Source organism: Puntigrus tetrazona, chromosome 2 (genome assembly GCF_018831695.1).
Source record: "Puntigrus tetrazona isolate hp1 chromosome 2, ASM1883169v1, whole genome shotgun sequence".
NCBI lineage: Eukaryota > Metazoa > Chordata > Actinopteri > Cypriniformes > Cyprinidae > Puntigrus > Puntigrus tetrazona.
In genome coordinates, this window is record NC_056700.1 from 2,633,921 (window position 1) to 2,658,034 (window position 24,114).

Consider the following 24,114-nt stretch of genomic DNA (forward strand, 5'->3'; position numbering starts at 1 on the left):
AGAAAATGGTGGACTGGTGATTATTAAAGTTAGTCTTTTATCATTTAAACCAGTGGTTCTCAGTTGTGGGACGTGGCTCACTAAGGGCGAACTTCCAAAGGGCCAAAAAGTGACTCCAAATGAAACTGAAATCATGTTTTTCGCTTTGCCTCAACAACTATTGTTTATACTGAAGAACATACTTCAATGAAAGTAATACTAGTATAGAACATATCATCTGGAATCACCAGCTGAAACATGGTTTTAAATGAAAAAGGCAGAGAAAACACTGATCTTTCGTTGTGCTCTGAATATAAGGGCAGCTGGTGTTTGACCACAGTGAGGCAGTGTGAGACAGAAAACGAAAGGGCCACACATTATCACTAGCCCTGGCCTACTGCTGACTTTACCTTTCAGCTCGCCCATACTTATTCTGTATCAGTCAGATTTAACTGTCTTAGGTTTCCTGTAAAAAAAAATATTCGAAAATAAAGAAATGGAGAGATTAATATGCCAAAACCATATAGGGAATGCTGATACAGCAAAAGAAAACTGCTATATTAATAAAATAATCTTTAAATCTATTAAATGTGCTTTAATGTATTTCTTGGGCGTCTAATTCTTCACCATGGTGAAAGTATCTGTTTTACATAATCTATTTTGATGAAAAACTATTGGACTGAAGCAACTTTTTTACCTGATTAAAAATATGTAATTATTTAGAAAAAAGGAACGTTTATTTGTTCATCTCTCAATCATGTAGTGGACTGTATTACTCCCCCTCCACACACACACACACACACACACACACACACACACTTAATCCTTTAAATCTAATCTTATTAAGACATTATGAGATAGACTGTGACAACTACACATTATGAATTTCATGAGCAGTTTGTTGTAGTGCTACAAAGATGACATTAACTTTATGGCCATACAAATATTAGCATGTGCAAAACTTCATACATTTTTCTGCTCATTTTTGTTCCTTGAATAAAGATGTTTTTTTCCTCATCACATACGAGCAAAATATTCTACTGTATCCCACCATATGAATCGTAAGAGCCTGGTGTATTAAATGGGATACTCACCATTTGTCTGAAGGTAAAATAAACTTCCATTTTAAAACAATCTAATTTTTCTTACTGTTATTTGTATGGCTTTAAACGGTTAAATGGATAGCAACTCGAACCAGTTAAAATTTAAAAATAGTTTGAAACTGTTCTGTCTAAAACGTTGAGGCTTTTTTTTCCCCCCAACATCCTACAATGAGACTGAACACACAGACAAAAACAAACTACAAAAACGAGTATGAAATAACTTCCTGAACTCAGTGTTCCACGGTGCTTTATTTACAGAAACACAAAGAAACTTTGGTCTGGGCTGGTGGATTCAGAAACTATTCATTCATTCACACACCAACTGCAGGATATTTCCAGGTCGACTTTATAAACGGGGGTTCATGGATGGAATTATCAGAGAATATCTCTCTCACACGCACACACACACACACACACACACTTACTTCATGTACAAAGTTCAGTCGTAATTTTACCTTAGATATAAGAGTAATTATTTTTTTTTTAAATCTGTATTTATTCCACTTCATGTCCTTCAATTTTTTTCATGAGTTTGTCTAGAACCAACATGCAGCATTTTAAGAACAGCACAAAGACTGATGATCAAAACGAATTAATCTTACGAAAAGATGCATGCACTCTTAAAAATAAAGGTGCTTCACGATGCCATAGAAGTATCTTTTGTCCAAGTGGTTCCTTAAAGGACATCTGTAGAACATTTCTGCTTCACAAAAGGTTCAGATCGTGCTTCTTTGACTGAATGGTTCTTTGTGGGACCAAAAATGCTTCTTCTATGGCATTGGTCTCAAACTCGATTCCTGGAGGGCCACAGCTCTGACCGTTTAGCTCCAACCAGATCCAAATCACACCCGTTTCCGTTTCTAGTGATCTTCAATCAGCTGAATCAGGTGTGTCTGATTAGGGCTGGAGCTCAACTGTGCAGAGCTGTGGCCCTCCAGGAATCGAGTTTGAGACCAACGCTCTACGCCTACGGTATCGCTGTGAAGAATCTTTATTTTTAAGAGCGTGCGCTGTGAATTAATGAGTGTGCTCGGCGCTAGACATGTTTTGCACAGCTGTGGCCGAGTCCAGTCCCAAGAGCGTTCCCAGATAAGACTGCTCTCGAGGGTCCAGCATCTGGTCGGGCCGCACCGGGTGCACGATGTTGGTCGGCTGAGGCGTGAGGGTGTACTTTTCTAAGAACACCAGGTCGGTGGCGGACTGGTATCCGGTCTGCTGTTGCTGGCTCACAGCTGGAAGGACCCCATGTGGCGTCCCGTGCACGGCCAGATCGCTCTCCTCGGCCATCTGGACGGGGACGAGTGTCACAGGGACGCAAACGTCAGCCGCGACGCTCTGCAGCACGGTCTTGGGCGAGCTGTGGTAGGGTTTGGGCTCGGTCAGTTTGCTGGCGGAGGGCTGCTGCTCGAGCGGGCGGCCGCTGTGCACGTGATCCACGTGGTACTTCAGCTTGTCCTTGCGCTTGAAGGTAGCGCTGCAGTGCGGGCAGTTGAAAGGACGTACGTCTGAGTGAATGACCATGTGTTTGGTCAAAGTCTTCTTGATGCGGAAGGTCTGGTTGCAGATCACACACCGGTGAGGTTTCTCACCTGATGAGAACAAAATATGGGATCAGGGAAATTTGACCTTAAAAGGAACATGACACTTTTTTTTATTGAAAATAACTCAACTGTTAACTCTAGGGGAGTTGGAAAATGAGTTTTACTGTTTTTGAATTAGCTGTAGCTTAGGATGCTTAACATAGATAATTAAATCTGATTAGACCAGTAGCATCTCATTTAAAAATGACCAGTGTTAGTTTTTTGTTGGTCAATATGGCTAGGAACTATACTCTCATTCCGGCTTAATAATCAAGGAACTTTGCTGCCGTATAATATGTGCAGCAGGTGCAATGATTAGTCTCCAACGTTTTCAGGTGCTGTATAATATCATAAAGTATAGTTCATAGACATATCAGCCTAGAAAGTCGCAACGTTTCATTTTAAGTCAGTCTTAGTACGTGTTTTAACTACAGAAGAGTCAAGTTTTAAATAGTAAAAATATTGAAACTTGAACTTTTGGTCATTCTTGAGCGAGATGGTAACCGTCTAATCAGATTCAATCATCTATGCTAAAAGTGTTCCGGTCCCAGAGATCAGTTGAATAGATTCAAAGATGATAAAATTCTGTTCAACTCAAGGGGAGTTGGAAAATGAGCCGTTTTTCCAAAAAAAAAAGTGGCGTGTTCCTTTAAGTGAGACATCACAGTCAGAAACAGATCTATTATCTATTACATGCATTTTTTGTTTGTTAGTTTTTTTATTCTAATTGTTGATTTAATAGTTTGTTGTCACTATGACTGTTTGAAAATGCAGTAAAACAGCAATCTTATGAAGTATTCTAAATATTTCTACGTGAATATACTGTAAACTATAATTTAGCACTGTGATCAAAGCTGAATTTTCAGCGTCATTACTTCAGGCTTCAGCGTCATGACCTGAAACCGTTCTAATATGCTGATAGTGGTAGTGTATTTTACCTGAATGTGTTCTGAAATGCGACATGAGGTTGGTCTTCCCCCTGAACTCTTTCTTGCACACCTGACATTGATGCACCACTGCTTTATACCTGTCAGAATACAGTACATGATCATGAACTCACGCGCGTACAGGCTCCGCATCAACTACAAGCATCGTTTCAGACTGCGTAACGCCTGACTTTAATACAAAAACAGAAGGTTAAGAGGCTGAGAGTATGTTTTTGCATGCATTTTTCTATTTTGTGTTTAAAGTGAATTTTATTATGACAATGTACGGTGAATCAATGCCAGCTTCTCACACAAATCTGTGCATATGCAGATTATTGAAACGGATTATGCTATACCTTCGCCAGATCTTCTCTCCGAGGTGAATGCTTTTGTAATGGACAGTCAGGTGATCTGCACGTCGGAAGCATTTCCCACACTCTTCACACTGGTGCGCTCTCTCTCCTACAAAAAAACATGTTTCAAGACTCATCATACATGCGCTCTGATGTGCTTTTAAAGTACATTGTGATTAGTCCTGAGGAGGAGGAAGCATGTCATATGGCAAAGAGAGTCTAAGACTGAAAAGAGTTTTTCATTTTTGGGTGAACTATTGCTTTAAATCCGAGGCCATCCATTGAGACAGTTATGCCGTGACATTAAAGCATGACAGAAGTGCTCCTGACAAACAGTAGACTGTAAAATTATGCAGCGTGAATTAACTTACATGATATAGCATGTTAACATTTATTTATAAATGTGTTTTTTGAGAGAAATTAAATATAGCTTCAATTACGAATCAAAAGAAAAAAAAAATACCAGTGTGAATTTTTTTGTGTTTCTTAAGATGATCATGGCGGATGAACGTTTTGCCGCATTCGTCACATTCGTAGCGCTTGTCCTCATGATGAACACGAAGGTGAAGCCTGAAGAAAATAAATAAATAAATAAATAATCACATGACATGTTCTGAAAAAATATGCATGTCTTTAATTTTAAATGAGTATGGTTGTTTCCACAAAAAAAAACATGAAACAAGAAAAAAAAAAAAAAAAAAAAATATATATATATATATATACACACGCTAATTATAAGAACCAGCGTTGGTAAATGAGATTAAAGATTTAAGCAGAAAATCACAAATTACAAGCTTTCAAACATTAATGACATTTTAAAACTTTCAAATAGTAAACAGTTATTTTATGTTGTACATGACAATATCACAGTATTTGCTGAATTTTGATCAAATCAAATAAATGCAGCTTTGGTAAGCAGAAGAGATTTTTTAAAAAAAGCTAAATTCGATAAAAACGATAATGTATTTTAAGAAAAATACCAAAAAAAGCGTTGGTTTTTACGTGGCTGATTACATGCCGTCTGCCTAACAAATTTTCCCTCAGAATGTTTTTACTTTTGGATATAAACCACAGACCTGTAGGAGCTTCCGTGACGGAAACTTTGTCCGCAGATGCTGCACAAGTGAGGTTTTTCCCCGCTATGGATCCTCAGATGCTCCCTGAGGGTTGTCCTGAACATATTTTTTAAATATTAGCAGCTTGTATTTGAATGCAACATCCAAACATTAGTGCATTTGCATAAATCACTGCCTAAAGGCATCTTACCTCTCTCGAACAGATTTGCCACACAGAAAGCAGGTCCATTTCCTCTTGCCCCCGTGTGTGCACTCTATGTGACGTTTGCGGTTGCCCGTGTCATTAAACTGGCGCCCACAGATGTCACAAGGGAAGGGTCCTGGATATCGGGCATTTTGTTAACATTGAAGGAATGCTCAATACGCGTTCAATGCTAGTCTAGCTCGTCTGGTGGATTAAAGTGCCCCTATTATGCCGTTTTTTTTAAATGCAGTGTGAAAAACAGCTCTAGAAAGACTCATTAAAAAAAGTAGCTTCTAAAACAAATCGGCGTGAAACATTAGCATATTAGCATATAACATTAGCTTGCTGGTCTTTTTGCATTGGTCTGAATGAAAATGCAAATCCATTCTTCACCAGTAGGCGGAGCGGTTAAAATATCAGACTCCCCGGTAACGCTGTACACAAAGGTTTAATAAAACTTTACCTAAATGGAATTTTTCCTGGTGCTTTAACCGGGCAAATCGTGACTTAAAGTAGTCGTCGCAGTAGGCACACTTGAAGGGTTTGTCCTGTGTATGTAAGATCATGTGCTCCTCCAGATGGGGTCGACGACTGAAGGACTTGTGACAGATCTAACAGGGAAGAAACCACAGAAGTAACTGTACAACGGTTTGCGAACTGAATTCTCGTTGACTTTAAGGCATATTGAGCCTATTTGCTTGTTAATGCATAAATGAAATAACAAGGCAAGTAACTCACATCACATTTCCAGCCTTCGCTTTTCTTCTTCTTCTGAGAAAGAAACTCCTGGAGGTGGTCAGGATGGAATCTGTTAGCAGACAATATGTTGGACTTTGGTCACACACTGAGAAGAGGTAACATTAATAAAACTAACAGCTCCGAAAGTGCATTGGAAAGCGACTCTGTTAGTGTTTTTTTCAACAGATGACTACAGGAACATGCAAAAACTGAATAGGAAACAGAAGAATGGACCCGGTTGGCATTTCCAGGAACTTCAGAAGCAGATTATGCATTTTTTTGTGATAACATTGGCTCTAATAGCAAAAGAAAAAAGTTCCATGAGAACTTTTTCCACAACTTTACAAAAGAGGATAGATAGATAGATAGATAGATAGATAGATAGATAGATAGATAGATGTATTTTAATGCAGAACTTTGTTTATAACTGTAGAAACTTCTAATCAATCTGGTAAAGTAATCCTGCCATCTCCTGAAGGGACAGCTTCATGCTAAAAAAACCCCATAATTTTGGAGTTTGGTCACCAATGATATAAACTAAACATTTCCTTGAATTATTTTGCTGATTTAGGTCACATTCCACGCCAAAATTGACAGAAAACCAAAAAAAGATATTTCACACAAAGAAACTGAAGCTTATTTTGAAGACCATTAGGATTTATTTACATGAGTTGACGATTAAGAACACGCCATGGTAATGTTTTATGTGGTACTTCTTGCTGATTTTCTCAATGGTGGTGATTATTAAATTTGGAGGAACACATCCAGTGAGGCTACACTGCCACGAACCTTCTTGATAACATCATGTATGGAGGAATCAGGAACAACACGTTCTCTGGAGACGCTCTTGCAGCCTTGGGAGTGTCCACGCCTGGCTATAATATTGTGTCTGAGACAATTCTTTATTTTTTTTTCTTTTGTCGAAGCTCATTGCAGTACATTTTCTGTATGCAGACTCTGTATGAGAATACACAACGCTAACTTGCTTGAAATGGAACGATTTTTTAACTACGTCTAGAATGCGTGCCTGTGCCGTTCCAGGATTTCTCTGTGGTGCTTATTAAGGTTTAAGCAATTGCGGCCTGTTCGAAAGGCATATAAATATAAGCACACGTTTCCATCATCATGCTATTGAGAAACTTGTGAAATTCTTGAAAAGTAAAATAGGCAAGATGATCTAAACGCTCACCTCTTGACATGCCTGCTGAGAGTCTTCCTGCTGGCATGAAGCTTGTTGCAGAAGGGGCACTTGTGCTCTTTCTTCTGGACCGGCGAATCACTGTCGTGTTTCTTCTTGTGCACGGTGAGGTTTGATTTGGTGGAGTAGCACTGGAGACAGATGTCACACTGGAATGGTTTTTCTCCGGTATGTACTCTGGTGTGACTCTCATATTTGCCTACAAAATGAGGAAAAAGACAAGCAACAACTCAGGCAGAGACAATCGTAGCCGTACAATTTACAGATGCATTGATTCCGTTGTTTTACTTCCGTAATAATAAAAGACTGCTCAATAAAGCTTTATTCAAAAACGCAATTATATATATTGGTTTCGCTTCTTTATGATATCAGAATAGTTGTAAAACTGTGACTTTTCTGGCCAAAAATAACACAAATAATTTTAATACAAAAGGTAACGTGATACTTTTGTTATTGTTATTTATTTATATTGTTACTTTTATTTATATTAAATTAATAAAATACTTTTACATTTTGTGCAAGAGCACATTCAAATAAATGCATTTTTTTGTATCACTTATATTCATCAATCACTCATGAAAAATATATAAAGGTTTCGTTTAAAAAATATTAAATGTATTGTTTCAAAATGTATTATTGAGCAGCAAGTCATATTAAAATGATTTCTAAAGGATCATGTAACGCCGAAGACTGGAGAAATTGAAGTAAAAAAAATCTGCTTTGCATCATAGGAATAAATCATATTTTAAAATATATTATTATATATCTGTGCTGTCTAACGATTAATTGTGATTAATCACATTCAGAAGAAAGGTTTTACACACATATACAGTATTTAGTTCAACACAATAGTTTGAAAATATTTACACATTTATATACATAAATGTGTTTGTAGTCTTATTTTATATTATAGAGAAATATTTAATATATAAACATAGCATTTTCTAAATATATAAATGCATGTGTTTTTGCATATATATATATATATATATATATATATATATATATATATATATATATATATGTGCAAACACAAAAAATCTTGATATATTATTTCTTAAATATTAAATATTTAATTTCTTTTTTTTTTTACCACATTCATGAGTCTTTTAAATAAATAAATAAATAAATAAATAAATAATAATCAACCCCAATCTTTTTAAAGGTAAACTTTGTTATTAATATACTTCTTAAGTAAAACAAACAAAAAACTGAGGATCATGTCACTGATCATCACAGCTCTCACCTATGCGATCAAAGGTCTTCTCACATTTAGGACACTTGAGAGTCTTTTTGTTAGCGCTCTGGATGACGACAGGCGCCAGTCCTTCAGGAAACACGTGACCCGTGACCTCCGTGGCTTGGCTGTGCTCCTCAACAGCACGGCTGGATGTGGGTCCGTTCTCCTCCCGAGCTTCACCGAGCTCAGCCGCACGCTCCTCCTCCTGCTGCTTCTCAGCGTCTTCACGTTCCGCCTCCTCGAGCGTTTCTTCTCGCCCCTCTTTACCGCCTTGCTCTTCCGGCTCATTCTGCAGCTCCTCCTCACTTTCATCCTCATCCTCCTCCTCCTCAAAAGCAGCAGCATCATCCTTTAGAGTTTTTTGACCAGGCTTACCAGACAGGACGGGGCCATTTTCGCTCTCTCTGCTCTCAAACTTAGCAGGGGTCCTCCTCTGACGGCCGGATCTGCGTGTGATGACCGCCATGTTTTGCTCTTCCTCAACCTGGCACCCGGCGCTGTGCGTCTTAGCCAGGTGATTCTCCAGAGACTTCTTATAGCAGAAGGTGCGACTGCAGAAAGAGCACTGAGCTCCTCCTGAAGTCTGAGCATCTGCGGTCTCCGCTGGAGCCCGATGGACATCGCATTCTTCATCAAGATCGGCTGAAGTCGCCCGCTTTGCTAAAAGGTTTACCGCTTCCATCATGTCCAGAAAACAGGCAGCCTCCGCCAGAGCAGGAATCTGGCTTTCGGTGACTTCAAATTCAGACGCGTACAGGAAGTCGAGCAAATGCCCAAAGGTGGAGACCTCAGTGTTATCAATGGTGACATGCTGCAGTTCAGGGTTTTCGCTGAACTTGGCATGAAAGTAGCCGCTGCCAAAAGCCAAAACCACTTTGTGGGCGCGATACATCTTCCCACGGACCGTGACGGTCACGTCACAGAATGATGGCAGCCTCTGGCGGTCTTCGTTCAAGAACTTCAAGAAACAGCCATCGGTTTGGGATAGTCTCAGATGCATCTTTTCTTCTGAAGAGTCTTTAATGGAGTCACACGCATCGATAGATGTCGCCCCTTGTGTTTCTTCGCTGCCGATATCCTTCACTTTTTTCTGATGAGGTGGACTGACTTTCTTCTTCATGTTTAAGGTTGTTATTCCACTGAAAAAGAGTCAGTTAAACAACTTTAAGACTTTTGGATTATTAAGTCAATAATTAATAAAACACTGATTATTAAGTAATAATAACAGACAATTTTTTTGTTTTAAAATAAATATTTAGCATCAGTCTGTTTAATAGGTTATTCTATAATGTCTGCTTCTTATTGTTGTGTATTTGATTATGTTTTCAGTTGCACAATCATAACGTGAATGCTGATGAATAAAAATGTGTACTTCCACGTAGTTAAAAAAATAAATAAATAAGAATCATCTACTTTAGGGATGAATTGAGAATACATAACATTTCTATAGACTTTTGTCTCCATCTGCTGAAGATATTCTGAGTATATAGTACAAAAGTTACCAAATTTTGCATCCTACACATGTATATATTATTTTCATTGCCACTTTTTGTGGTGTTAGTGTTGCTATTAATAAAAGCATATTACAAAATAAATTAATTTAAAATAAAAACTAAAATTGTGAAACTAAAGATTATATATAAAAATAATATAATAATATATATTTATATTATTTAATATAATATGTCCGTACCTATTCATTTAATCAAGACATAGTACAAATATTTATTTAAAAAATAACCATTATTATTTAGTTAACTTTAACGTGCCTTGCAATGAAAATAACCTAAAATCTCTTCTATAATAAAGTGTAAATACAAATAAAATATCACATTTGTGTTAAGTGCATCCTAATGGCTCATTTTAAAGTCTTAATGTGGTTCACAAAACAAACAAAACGATTAAAACATTAACGATATATTGAAACATTAAATATACAGCTCTGACAGTTATTAAATCATAATGGTTGAACTGAGTCACAAGCGTGAACTTATGTGTGAGTGAGTTAGTGACATGTAGCCTGTAACTTCAGACAGAAAGAAGAAACGACAGTCCCATGTATGGCGACGTTTTGCTTAATGTTTAGCATTGGGTAGACGAGACGAAACGTGATAATACATCATGATCAGCATGCAATACAGTTCACACGATTCCTAAACCTAGCGCCCTGCGAATGAGGACAATGCAAATCTGAAGTGAACTACCCCTTGCGGCCCCCCATTATGTCATGCGCCCACAGGGCCCCTCCACAACAGGAGTGCGTTGACAAACGACCCTAAAATGGCCCGTGGCAAACTGCAAACAGGGACTTATTTTCCAGTTCCGGTCTTACCTTTGAATAGATCAAACATGCGATGGTGGTTTGAAGAGTTCACTTATTTTGCCTTTGTATGTATGTGGTAAAATATACGTTTTTTTCGGATTATAAGCGCATTGTGTCCTTTTTCCATCGTCCAGGGTTCCGACGTCTCAACAAGCTGTTTAGTCATTGGCTAAGAGCGAAACGTCTTTCTGTTTCATAGGTTAAAATATATAGCTTATACATCCTCCGAAAAAAGTATTTATGTATCCTGAAATTTAGTTAAATGTGTATATGTTTCATTGTATAAACGAAACAACATCAATAATAATAACAACAACAATAATAATAATAATAACAAAACGTACCTTGACGTCATCCAGATGAAGCTTTGCATTGTGGGTAATGTAGTTGATGAATAACGCTGAAGCGTGTGTTCTAAGTACGCAACTTTTACAGTATTAATTTTTTTCCTCAAACAGACACAATATTTGTTCCATCTGTAGCAGCAGGTAACGGAGTTTCATTTATTGTCATTTACAAGCGAATATCCAACACTTGCACACTTAATGTGCTAATCTGACCACATTTAGAAGGACAGCTTTAAAACGCCAGTTAAAAAACGTACTTTCCCTTCAGTTATAACTTTTGAATCCTTCGTCCTGAAAATAAATTTAGTTCACCTGTTTTATGTTCTCAAGCTAACCTTACATCAAGTCCATTACGGTAACAGTATCGCACATTTTGAAATGTACAATATTTTGATCGTTTTTGCTAATTATCTTTTAAACTGTGTCCAATTCGAAATTTGGCTCAGATGACCGTTAGACTGAACCAACTGAGATGACTCTTTTCAAAAGATACAGCAGGCTAACGCAAAGTTGACCTGAAATTGAATTAAATGCTGTATTTCGGTAACACTTACAATTGGATCAATTTCCAGTAGGCTACAATTTGTTTTTAAATGTATATAAAATATCAATATATTTTCATTGTTTTTACTTGCCCACACAAAATTAGGTACAAAACATTGATATGTTCTGAAGGTGCCTGACGACTTTAAATGTTTTCTACCAAAATGCTTATGTTTTCTCGCTGTATTTGTAGCTTATTCCGATTCTGTTCATTCTCAACCGTTCCTCACAATTAAAATTATCTTCAAAGTCTAAATAGCGGATTATGCCTTTATAGTAGAGTTCAGCTGTCCAGGAATTGCTAATGACTTATGTAATATCAGGGCCGTGTGCGGTCCACAAGGCGAGGATGCGTGAGCTCTCAGATTAGCCGTGGCTCCTGTCCCTGGCCTCACACCAGTTCATTAGACATGTAAGTGCATTACCATAATCCCAAGGGTTGCGGTGAACCCCTCTGAGAAGTCAGTCCATCCTAAACACAGATGAATGAGGAAGAGCTGAGGAAGTCTGTGAGGGTAATGGTGTTTTACAAAGCTGGTTTTAGGTCTCCTGTCTGTTTAGTCTGTTTATAACTAACATCATGTCTAGAGCGGTCACTTTCTGGATGGTTCTGCTGCTATACGCAGGTAACAAGTTTTATCATGTTGTATAATTATTTACATTAGAAACATGTTTGTGCTTTTTGTAGGAGGTCATTGCTAGTAGACCATTAGTGAAACTACTTGTAGCATATGAATGCATGATTTTTTGATGCATAAATCCTCACTCATGTGAGAATACGTGGTTGCAATGCTTCCGTTAAAGCAAATCTTATTTTGCCCAAACTCTGTAAAACAATCAGTTGAAGGAACAAAATTAAGAGCATACTTGGTATAAACTCATTCTTAATTGGAATACTTAACGTTGTGTTTATTGACATAATTAAAGTTGATCTGTGATTTCATTGGACTAATATAAACACAAATATTGTATTGTTTGCACATGGAAGATCAGTCATTTTAAATTTAGTTGATTATATATAGATAAATATATATATATATATATATTATTATAAATTTTAGAATTATTGGGTAAACTGAAAAAGTTATAGGTACGTCTGCACACCAAAATAAGTTGCATATACTAAATTAAATATTTATATTTTATAAGTTCACTGTAAAAATAAATTAATAAATAAATAAAATGAAGACTGAAATGCATTTTTTAAATAATCTATTTTAGGTTTAATTCAAAAAATTCTGTGTGAATTTGTAAATATTTGCTTTTTATAATTAATTTGTGAGAACTTCAGCAGTCAGCCAGTTAACAAACTTAACATCGTAAACACAACCTGTCTTATATTTAAAATTCTATTTTGAACAGTCAAAAGGTGATTTTTTAGTTTGAAAGATGTCCAAATGTTATTTTGGACCTCACTGTTGTCCAAACAAGCATTTGGACCTATTTCTTTTTTTGAACAGAAAAGGTGATAGTTTGAAAGATGTCCAAATGTTATTTTGGACCTCACTGATTTTCATTGCGCGGACCAAAAAGGTTGGGGTGTGTGTGTCCTACGATAGAAAGTAACGGATGAGCAAATGATGACAGAATGATATCTCAGACTATATTTATCAACACTTTAAAATGTCTCCTTTCTTCTCAGCCTCGGGGGTCCGCAGTGAAGAGAACATCGATGGATGCGATACGAACCCGTGCATGAACGGCGGCGCGTGCGAGAACCAGGACGGACAATACAAATGTCACTGCTCCCAAACGAGCTACAACGGACAGCTCTACGGAGGGCCGTCCTGCTCGGTGGCGCTCCTGGGCTGTGAACGCCACTGGTGCCAGAACGGTGCCGCTTGCTCTCCGTACCTGGACGAAGGACGGCATCGATACAGCTGCGTCTGCCCCGAGGGCTTCACCGGAACGAAATGCCAGACGTCCACCGCCTTCTCTTTCGAAGAGAGAGGATTCGTGCAGGTCCAAACCAACCTCACCGATGCTCTGGACCCTTTGAACGTCACGCTGAGCTTCCGCACGCTGCAGGCGGCCGCCGTTCTGCTCCAGTGCCGAGTCGAAGATCAGCTTCTCACGCTGGAGTTAGCGGACGGAAGGCTGCGCCATTCGTCTCAGAGAGCGACGCAAGCTGAAAGCGTTCTTGTAGAGCTCCCGCCGATCGTTTCTGACGGCCTTTGGCACACGGTCAAGGCCTGGCTGGGCAACAACATGCTCGGGCTGAGTCTTACAGACCCGTCTTGCCCGCAGGACACGTGTCACGCGGAAGTACAGATCGAACAAGCGGAGGCCGAACTGGGTTCAGGTCTGTCTGAGCTGGCTGCGATCCAGGATCTCTACATAGGTGGAAGAGGAGAGCAAGAGTCCGCCTCGGGCTTTTTGGGGTGTATGAGGGACGTGTGGGTGCATTCACGCATGGTGGTGCCCGGATTGGGGCTGAGGACTCCCGCTACGCAATTTAATGTGAAACAGGGCTGCAGTGACTGGGACCGCTGCAAGGAAAACCCGTGCCAGAACAGAGGCAGATGTGTCAAGTCTGGATGGAGGAGCTTCAGCTGCGAATGCCATCGGCCTTATGAGGGCGAGCACTGTTTAGATGGTAGGAGCAATCTTGAGTTACACCGCTTGGATTAGTTTGCATGTAACAGAACTGATTTAGACACTTAAAGGGACAGCTCGCCTAAAAACAGAAATTCTGGCATCATTCAAATGCTTCCATGTCTTCTGTTGAACAGAAAAATATGTTTTTGAAAAAGAAGCTTGCTAGCCAAACAGTGTAAAAAAATATTTACAGGGAAAAACCTTGAAAAATTTCCAGAATTTCTTGCAATGCATTTCAAATTTAGTTTCTTCTTAGATTTAGTTATGTTTATTAGGGTTGTATGTTACATCTAATATTGCTAAATTAATCTTTATTGCATAAAATCATTTCTCCAGTAAAGTTATTACCATATTTTGTTTTTACAGTAGAATTCCAGCGAACACAGCTGCTATTTATTTAAGTTTTTTTAGTTTTTTTTTTTACAGTGAACCGGTGCATGTAGCCATTTACTTCCATAACATTTTTTTCACTGTCTCTTTATTTAAAAAATTAATGTCATTGCAGTAGATGCACAGATGATTTTTAAGAGTGTAGGTCTTCCAGAACTATGAACCACTTGATTTTTTTGTAGTCACAGTAATATTTATTGGATATGAAGTTATTATTTTTCCTCAAGTTCACGTTGGTGTCCTAACAGATTAACTACAGGCGTAGTGCATCACGTTAAATATGGAAACCTGAATGCTTCTTCATTTTGAAAATATATTTACATCTACATTTAGATGCTTTTATTCAAAGCGACTTACAAACAAGGGCAATGGAAGCAATCAGAATCAACAAAGGAGCAATGATATGCAAATGCAACAAGTAGCTTAATGCAGTGCACATAGCAAAGGTGTTCTTTAAATTAAAAGAAAAAGAAAGCAGAATAGAAAAAGAATAAGGCAAGCTAGTTTTAAAGAAAACAAGCAGTTCGTAAATGAATAGAGTGCAAGTCTCATATGTTTTGATGTATGCAATGGCATTAAAGTGTCTGAATACTGAATACTGCGCTACAAATACTATTTAAAGTAGACTATTTCTGATTAAAATGTTAAATCATTTAGAACGAACATTCATCTTTGGTCACCATTATCTCTACAATAACGTCGTTGATAAAACTGCTTAGCAGGGAATCTAAATTTAGCGCCCATCGGAAGATCACATTTAGAGCCAAGACGGAGAATGAGATTAGAGCGCTAAAGAAAACAGGCATCCACAAACATTCAGACATGCTCTCGTGCAAAAGCAAACGGACCGCAGAGGGAGGGTTAAATCGGCAGCACCTGAACTGTGGATTAAAGAAACGTGATTTTAACAGGTGTATTTAATCCACGCTAACTTTATAAGACAGATCCCGCCAAGAAAGTAACCACCTGTGATTTATCCCAGACGTATCTAACGCTCAGAGAGCAAAACTAATTTTGTAACATTATTACATGGTATTGTATGTTATTACATCAATAATATTTCTAATATTACGTAAAATAATAATAATGTTGATAAAACATTTTGTTATATTCGACTGTCACATTTTATTTATTTTTTATTATTATTAATAAAATAATAATATTTAAATAAATCTATCTAGATTTAAAGAGTTTGTTTGCAAAAGCAAAAAGCTCCTGTTTAACTTTTTTTTTTAAATCATATTTTTTCATTGTGCATTCAAAGTAATCTCAGTTAAGATGTTGTTGGGTTATTGACATATATTTTGATTATCTTATTTTTATTAGATATATTAACAAAAATACAGCTAACACAATAAAACACACAAAAAAGTCATAATAAAAACACAAAACATGATAACATAGTTATCTGGAATAATAATGCTGGACTTTAACTATTTCTCTCTCTCAATTTGAAAATATGTTACATACATTTAAATATTAAAAGTTAAATATATGAAAAATGTAATAAATTTTATTTGATATGATTAAAGTACTACTACTACTTGTAATAGTAATAGTAAAAATACTAATAATATATTTAGAAAAATTCAATTTCATTATATTTGACTTTGTCACATGCTATCATAAATGCACATGATTTGTTATTGTTATTGTTGTTGATAATGCCATTTATAATATTCCAAATATTTATAGCATTTTTATTGTAGCATACTTGCATTTTTATTTGATTATGTTTTATTTCAATCAGGTTTATTGAAGTACTAAAAGGCACTAAATTGATCTTGTTGGTCAAAAAAAGAAAAGCACAATCTTGTGCATCTTCTGTATTGTCTTTCTCTAACGCTGGCTTTTGTATTCTCAGAGTACGTGACCGCTCGCTTTGGGAGTGAAGATGTGGAGAGCTTGGCTGTGTTCTCGGTGGAAGACAGTCCAGGCGACACCAACACCGTGTCCATGTTCGTCCGCACGCGCCGCTCACGGGGCTCGCTCCTGGTCCTCTCCAACTCCACCAGTCACTATCTGCGTGTGTGGTTAGAGGATGGGAAGGTCAAAGTTCAGATCAACAACTTTGAAAGCCTTGCAGGCGGTGAAACGGTGAGCGACGGTCACTTCCACCTGGTAACAGTCGTCGTGGAGCCGGGATCTCTGTCCCTCTTCGTGTCAGCTAAGAGCCAGGGCCGCGTCCCCGTCCGCCGCGTGCTGGTCCAGGCTGGAGATGTGGTGTATGTGGGGGGTTTACCCGATCGCCGCGCGTCGCTGGCCTTCGGCGGATACTTTAAAGGCTGCATCCAAGACCTCCGTGTGAACAACAGACGCCTGCAGTTCTTTCCCATCGGCGTCCCGGTGAGCTCCTACCGGCTCCAGAGCTCAACCAAAGTCAGCCGCGGATGCACGGGCGACGACTCCTGCAGCGTAAGCCATCATTCCCGTACCGGTTCAGGGTTCGGTTCAGTTGAAGCTTGTTCTGCCCAGCTGAAAGTGAGGGCAGGTCTGATTGACATGAGACGTTACCAGTAATAGTTTGTCTTGCTTTTTATTTCACAGCAGCATCATTTACTATGTTCGCAATTCTGTAATGCTTCACTTAAAGCATAATCTTTTTGCAATAAGTGAAATTTAATATAGAAATACGATCTAAAAATAAATATCTAAAAAGTTTAAATATATAAATGTATTTAATTTTATATCATATGTAGCCCTGGAGCGCAGATCCAGAAGCCAAAAATACATTGTATGGGTCAAAATTATAGATTTTTGTTTTATGCCAAAAATCACTATTAACTAAAGATCATGTTCAATGAAAATATTTTGTAAATTTCCGTCCTCAAATATATTAAAACTAAAACTAACATTTATTGCTAAGGACCTTTCCTCAGTATTTAGTTTTTATGTACATAAAAAATCTAAATACTGAGACAAATAAACACAAACAAACACACACACACACACACACACACACACACACACACACACACATATATATATATATATATATATATATATATATATATATATATATGAAAAATAATAAATATTCATGTAATTGATGTGGAATAACAATATTCGGCTAGAACCATACAAAGAATTTGTACCTTTTCAGACAATTTTTAAATATTATAAATATGTTCTAAATACTCAAAATATTTTAATATACTACATTTATATGATAAATTGCTTTACAAATAGTCATATTACATATTATTATACGTATTATTCATTACAGTTCTATAATAATAATAATAATAATAATGCTTGACCTGAGGAATACCTCAATTTGCTAAACTTTCTCATTTTATTTATTAGTAGTATGTTTGAATGTTTTGTTACAGAAAAAGATAAATATTCATATATTATAAATGATTACATAGTTCGCAGTGATCGCAGTTTTGAACCATAACTATCTTTTCCAATTTGCTAAACTTAAATATGATTAATATGGTCAAATATTTAGAAAACGTAAAGTTTATGAAAACATATGCATTTTCATATATTATTAATGATTACATCATTCAAAACTTTCACAGTTCTGCAACAATAATGCTTGACCAAACACTTAAATATGGTTAATCTGTAAAGTAGCAGCAATTATGAAAAATATGATATATCTCCATATATTATGAATTACTACATCTTACACAATTCAAGGAGTTTTTCCCCACCCTTTGTTTATTTGAAACAGACCCCAGCAGTTAAGGAAGCACTGCCAAATGACAAAATAATATTATGTGAAACTGCAGAGTTTTTGTAAGACTGAATCGTTGTAGCTTAAAATGAAAGGATGTACCGTGATGAGTGATTGTGAGTATCTGTTGTAGAGTAATCCCTGCTTGAATGGAGGAGTGTGTTACTCCATGTGGGACGATTTCACGTGCAGCTGCCCACCCAATACAGCGGGACAGCGCTGCGAGGAGGTCAGGTGGTGTGAGCTGTCCCCGTGTCCGTCCGCTGCAGCCTGTCAGGCCCACGCTCAGGGCTTCGAATGTCAGTATGAACATGTCCTCCTTTTCCGATCGATATTCGAACTGAAAGCGGTTGTGAAAGGTCGATGGTGTCTCAGCATTAATGCATCTTTGGTACCTCCCCAAGAGTTCAGTTATATAATTGATAATTGTCGTGTGTAGCTACATACTGGGGATTTATGGAAGCTCGAAAGATTATCCTTTGTTGGATTTGCCACGCCATATGTGCTTGTCCTGAGACAGAGCATTTGAGTGTTAATGACATAAACATATGTTGCAGGGAAGAAACTGAATATGGTGTTCAGGGGATACACTTTGACAGTAAAAAGAAAAACGTCTTTTTGTTCACGATTGATAAAACAGGTAGCACCCGTATGATTCAGTCTTCTAGATTTAGGATTCCTGTCTGTTTAAATTATCTTTGAGACGACTTCTGGAACATTCGTGTGAATAAACATAACTAGAAGTATTCTGAATGATAGGACTTTACTGTCGTTATTTAATTTGAACTTGAATCAAACTGAAAATGCGCGCTATAATGCTTTAACAAAGAACGTGATCATTTTAAAATTATAATACTACAATTAAAACAATAATAAAAGATTAAATAAACTAAATATATGTTAACTTAAATTTTAAAAAAATCACTGTAAAATAAAACAAATCTTTTTCATCCAGAAGGCTACATATTTTTTATATTTTAATTTTAAGTTAAACTTAACATGCTAAAAAAATAAATAAAGAAATAAAAATAAAAATTGTATATATATATATATATATATATATATATATATATATATATATATATATATGAACTCAAACTTAAACTTCTACGTTTATTCATTTAACAGACATTCATTTAATTGATGTTTACAAATGGTAATTTATTGTAAAGTCTTTTTTCCTGTCTGTTTTGCAGGTTTGGTCAATGTCAGCCTTCGGAGCGACAGTCACATTATCACATATCGCAGCAATGGAAAAATACGCCGATACCTCAGCAGCATTTCAATGCATTTCCGTACCAGGCAGCAGAATGCGACTCTACTGCATGCTGAGCGCGATTCTCAGTTCATTACCATTTCCATCCACGATGGGCGCATAGTTCTAGAGCTGCAGGGAGAAAAACAAACCTCTTATGTATATATACACAGCCTGGACCTGGTGAATGATGGTCACTGGCACAGGGCAGACTTCAGCATGGCCAGCCCGGTCCTCCAGTCGTCCAGATGGAGAATAGTTCTGGATGAGCACTGGGAGAAACCGTCCATCTCCTTCACAGCCTCGGGAGACCTGGATTTCCTCAGAGAAGATGTGGACATCATCTTAGGAGGCTTGGGGCCTGATTCAGAGGGAAACTTCGCTGGCTGTCTCGGCTCGGTGGAGATCGGAGGCCTTGCGTTGCCGTATTACAGCGACATGGAGATGAACCAGCCCAGACCCCAGGAAGAGCAGTTTCTGAGGACTTCTGGGACTCCCTACTTCGGCTGCTGGGGATCGAATGTCTGTGAGCCTGACCCTTGCAAGAACGGAGGGGATTGTGAAGATCTGTTCGACCTTTTCAAGTGTCATTGCCCATCGCATTGGGCTGGCCGGCGTTGTGAAGTCACTGTAGATGACTGTTCCTCAAACCCATGTGTTCACGGAGCCTGCAGAGCGATCTCAGCTGGATACGAGTGCTTCTGTGATGCAGGCTTCACCGGCCGGCGCTGCGAAACAGAGGTGGATGTATGCGCACACCACAAGTGCAGCAATGGTGGAACGTGCCTGAGAGGATTGAAACGCTACTCATGTCTCTGTCCAAGAAACACAACGGGTCCTTTCTGCAGGTCAGTATATTCTTAGATTAAATAAGGTTCTTTAATGGCATCAGTTGTTGCGTGAAGAACATTCATGGAACCTTTCAAATGCAGAAAAGGTTTTTTATAGTTTACAAAGGTTTCAAATGTGCCCCTATTATGGGTAATGAAAGGTTAAAGGAACAGTTCACCCAAAAATAAAAACTCTGTCATCATTTACTCACCCTCAAGTAGATTCAAACATCTATGAATTTCAGAGGAACACAAAGTTGGTTTCACAAAAAATTAAAGTTGGTTACTGTAGTTTATTTTGAGTCACCAGTGACTTCCATAGTAGGGAAAAAATACTTTGGAAATCAGTGTTTGGAACTACTTGAGGGTGAATAAATGATTAGTATTTAAATTTTTGGATGAACTATTGCTATAATAGCAGTATACTTAATGTTTAATGTTAAAGTCAACAAAAAATGCTAGAGATTCGTTTTAGAATCACTTGTTTCAATGATTCAGAGTCGACTCTTTCTTTTGAGAGACAATGACTTTATAAACAGTGCACGTTAGGATTTAAACCTTAGCAGGATATTTTCATTCACTTAGAGCTGTGTTGCATTAAAGATCGTTTTTTAAAAATCCATAATAAGGGCACTTCATGAACTGGTTCTTTGGGAAAACCAAAAATGGTTCTTCTATGGCATCCCTGCTGAAGCACCCTTTTGAAGCCTTTATTTATAAGAGTGTCGCAATGCATCCCGACCGATGAAGTCTTCATCGATATCTTCTTAGATATGCATGTGTTTAATTTTGCATTTCTGTTTCAGGGAGAGAGTTCCAGAACTTCCATGGTATATCGACAGGTTTCCGTAAGTTCTTTTCACCACATAAGCAACAAATTATACCTGTGTATTTAAATTTAATATAGTTAATGAAACAATCGCTCTGGCGACAAGACAAACACTAATATTACTATATCAGTAATATTTCACATTAATATTCTGAACAATAATATTACTGCAGGTCTGCTGTTAATGCTGAGGTCCCTCAGTTTCATTTTACTGTAAATACAGTTAAAGTTATGTGGTAAATAACGCAGTGAGCCCTAACCCTAGCCATAACCCTACAGCAGGGTAATAAACAGGCCTATGGCTTATTAGTGTACTTGCATTGGAGCGCATTTCGTTCTTTTTTTGGTTTGTTTTAGTACAGTGACAATATACAAGGCACTTGTTTTATTCAGGGGATGATATATCTCTTATTATTTCTCAGAATTCATATTTAAATGCACAGCTTTGCATGTTAGGAAGGGGGTAAAGTATGAAAACCCCTGCTGCGAGCCAAACACGGATAAGCACAGTAATCGACTGGCTGGAAATAAATACAGGCCGCATTCGATTTCTGTTTTTCAGTTAGATATCTGGTCATTTAATACGGGTCATTACGTTCTATGTAGTATGTGTGTAATCCAGACAAACTACATTCATCACGTTGTCATTATCCTGACCTTTGACGACGGTTGCGTCACTTCGCTGCCATTCACAACTCCCCTCCTGCGGCCTCATGGGATAGTAAACAGCCCATGCACTTCATTATCTCACATGAAACAGGTCATCCGGGGACTTCTGGCCTGCTGTTTTATGAAGAACTGTTGCTACTTTTTTCTCATACCTCACATGCTATATGATGAGCTTTGCTGTTCAGATTATGCTTGAAATGAGGCATTAGAAAAACAAGTTTGTACTAAGTGCTATCCTTTTATCACATTTCTCTCTAGATTCCCTAAACTCCCTGTGTCTTTCTGCGGGAATGAGAGATGGAACTACAGTTGTTTCAATGGTGGCAATTGCTCTTCTGTAGAAGATAACTGCGACTGTCTTCCAGGATTCGCAGGACAGTGGTAAGAAAATGAACCTGCAGAGGTTAGATTGTGTGACACAATGTAGTAAACATGCATTGAAATTCTTCTTAAGGTGCTGATTAGTGCGTTTTTAATACTTTTATGGAAGGCATTAACTTTTTTCAGAAATCTCAATCGTTTATTTGAAATACAAAGTCTTCGTAACATTACAAATGTATTTACTGTCACTTTTGTTCAGTTAAACACATCCTCGCTGAATAGATATTTCATATGAATGAAAAATAAATAATAATAAAAAAAAAATTCTTACTGACCCCCAACCTTTTGGACAGTGCTCTATGCTAGGAATTTTTATCCTAAAAATATGCCATAAAATTATCTTAGTAGGCAGCTTTATTTCCTGTCTATGCCTGGGAACACTATAGCAATATATTATTATTTTGAATACTTGAATAAATCCATAACAAGTCCACAGCAAAGACACTTCAAAGTGCAGCTAATCTAAGAGAAGTGTGCTATTACTTCCTGAAGCAATCAGGCTTAATGGCAGATGATTAAATAAAGGTAAAATCCCATAAATCTGTCAAAAACAAGTTTTTGGGAATGTGCCCTAAGACGCTCGCCTCCGAGCGTGACTCTCTTCATCTAAAAGCTTTTTTTTTTTTTTTGACAGGTGCGAGCTGGAGCTAGATGAATGCGCATCTGACCCCTGCCTTAACGGAGGCTTCTGCCGTAACCTGATCAACAGGTTCCAGTGTGTGTGCGAGATGAGCTTCGCAGGCGATCACTGTCAGATCGACGTCAGCGACTTCTACGTCTACGTCTTCCTGCTCCTGTGGCAGAACATCTTCCAGCTGTTGTCGTACCTCATTTTGCGTTTAGACGACGATCCGGAGATTGAGTGGAACGCAGCCAATGATGACTAGGACTAAAAAAGCCTTCCTTCTCAGACGCCCCGAGGAAGACGCGGGCTGATGTCGAAAGGACACAATAGGCAAAGGACTTTAGATATTATTAAAAGGTCATTATGGGATGGCGCAATTTTTGGACAAAATCTCGTTCAGGAAACATTCAATGAGAAAACCAATATGAGATCGGTTGTTTGCTAACGGAGCACTGTAACAGCTTCTGAACAATAATTCATTTTAGAATAATACTGATATAAAAATCTGCACATATTGACAGTGAAAGGCTTTACGTGTGCCTTCCTTTTTCTCATTAATGTCTATTTTTGAAAACATTGTCAAAATGTTTCTCATAACTTCTCAAAGTAATATGTATGAAGGCCAATGTTATAACAGACTGTCATATTCTAACGGTAAGAAAAGCAGCTTAATATGCATGTGATGTCACATCATTATTACTTTCTTTTTTCTGTCAATATTTAATCCTGGACTTTTATACCTCAGCGATCGAGTGACTGCCCCGCTTTTCATTATTTTCAAACCCGCATTGCAGATTTCTTTTGCAAATCTTTAAACCGTTCACCAAAATTAGAGCACTGAAACAAATATATTTTTAAATAAATATTTTTGAAGCAAAAATACGATGATATATTTTTGTATCCAGCATCTGTGTATATTATAGTTTGTTTCAAACTGAACGAACGAAACCTAAATGAATTTTGTCTTGCTGCTGAGATGCGGAATATCACGGAAATAAAGTTATTAAGGTAAACGTTTGATGTTCTTTTTTTTAAAAAAAGAAATGATGTGGAAATATAGACCATAAAATAGCATATCGATTACGCTAAAATCAGGATTGCAAGAATCCCTTATATTGTTGACCACTGTACAGCATTTGAACTGGATTTCCGCAATAGTCAGGCAAATAGACTGCCTTCAGAAAAACAGGTTTGCATGTAGTTTTGTTTGCTTTTCATTGTTAGTTTGATAAGCCTTAAAAACAACAAAAACTTCAAGTAGC

The 24,114-nt window shown here is 37.5% G+C and overlaps 2 protein-coding genes across 4 annotated transcripts; one reads left to right on the top strand and one right to left on the bottom strand.

Moving 5' to 3' along the window:
* Window positions 1–1,312: 1,312 nt before the first annotated feature.
* zbtb41 (zinc finger and BTB domain containing 41) lies at window positions 1,313–10,848 on the bottom strand. 2 transcript variants are annotated; one of them, XM_043223884.1, is made up of 11 exons: window positions 10,710–10,848; window positions 8,384–9,516; window positions 7,129–7,336; window positions 5,940–6,009; window positions 5,665–5,812; window positions 5,208–5,337; window positions 5,018–5,113; window positions 4,405–4,511; window positions 3,945–4,050; window positions 3,601–3,689; window positions 1,313–2,671 (listed from the first exon to the last, which is right to left on the bottom strand). In XM_043223884.1, exons 2-11 carry the CDS (start codon window positions 9,495–9,497, stop codon window positions 2,100–2,102), a joined length of 2,640 nt encoding a protein of 879 aa, XP_043079819.1. In that variant the 5' UTR covers window positions 9,498–9,516; window positions 10,710–10,848; the 3' UTR covers window positions 1,313–2,099. The 2 variants fall into 2 exon arrangements, with proteins under 2 accessions (XP_043079819.1, XP_043079828.1); XM_043223893.1 differs by lacking the exon at window positions 10,710–10,848 and adding an exon at window positions 10,433–10,608.
* Window positions 10,849–11,074: 226 nt separating this feature from the next.
* Window positions 11,075–23,865, top strand: LOC122328513 (protein crumbs homolog 1-like). Of its 2 annotated transcripts, none has more exons than XM_043224252.1 (8): window positions 11,075–11,188; window positions 13,233–14,186; window positions 16,443–16,993; window positions 18,397–18,562; window positions 19,460–20,366; window positions 21,155–21,196; window positions 22,105–22,227; window positions 22,862–23,865. In XM_043224252.1, exons 2-8 carry the CDS (start codon window positions 13,286–13,288, stop codon window positions 23,112–23,114), a joined length of 2,943 nt encoding a protein of 980 aa, XP_043080187.1. In that variant the 5' UTR covers window positions 11,075–11,188; window positions 13,233–13,285; the 3' UTR covers window positions 23,115–23,865. The 2 variants fall into 2 exon arrangements, with proteins under 2 accessions (XP_043080187.1, XP_043080176.1); XM_043224241.1 differs by lacking the exon at window positions 11,075–11,188 and adding an exon at window positions 11,197–12,216.
* The last annotated feature ends 249 nt before the right edge of the window (window positions 23,866–24,114 follow it).

Excerpts from the sequence above, each read along its gene's own strand:
- zbtb41 (XM_043223884.1), bottom strand. The coding sequence starts at position 9,497 with ATGAAGAAGAAAGTCAGTCCACCTCATCAGAAAAAAGTGAAGGATATC. Across the intron at positions 7,337-8,383 it reads GAAGACCTTTGATCGCATAG|GCAAATATGAGAGTCACACC; the intron begins GTGAGAGCTGTG and ends CTCATTTTGTAG. Across the intron at positions 4,051-4,404 it reads ACACAAAAAAATTCACACTG|GAGAGAGAGCGCACCAGTGT; the intron begins GTATTTTTTTTT and ends GTTTTTTTGTAG.
- LOC122328513 (XM_043224241.1), top strand. The coding sequence starts at position 12,171 with ATGTCTAGAGCGGTCACTTTCTGGATGGTTCTGCTGCTATACGCAG. Across the intron at positions 14,187-16,442 it reads GGGCGAGCACTGTTTAGATG|AGTACGTGACCGCTCGCTTT; the intron begins GTAGGAGCAATC and ends TTGTATTCTCAG. Across the intron at positions 18,563-19,459 it reads CCACGCTCAGGGCTTCGAAT|GTTTGGTCAATGTCAGCCTT; the intron begins GTCAGTATGAAC and ends TCTGTTTTGCAG.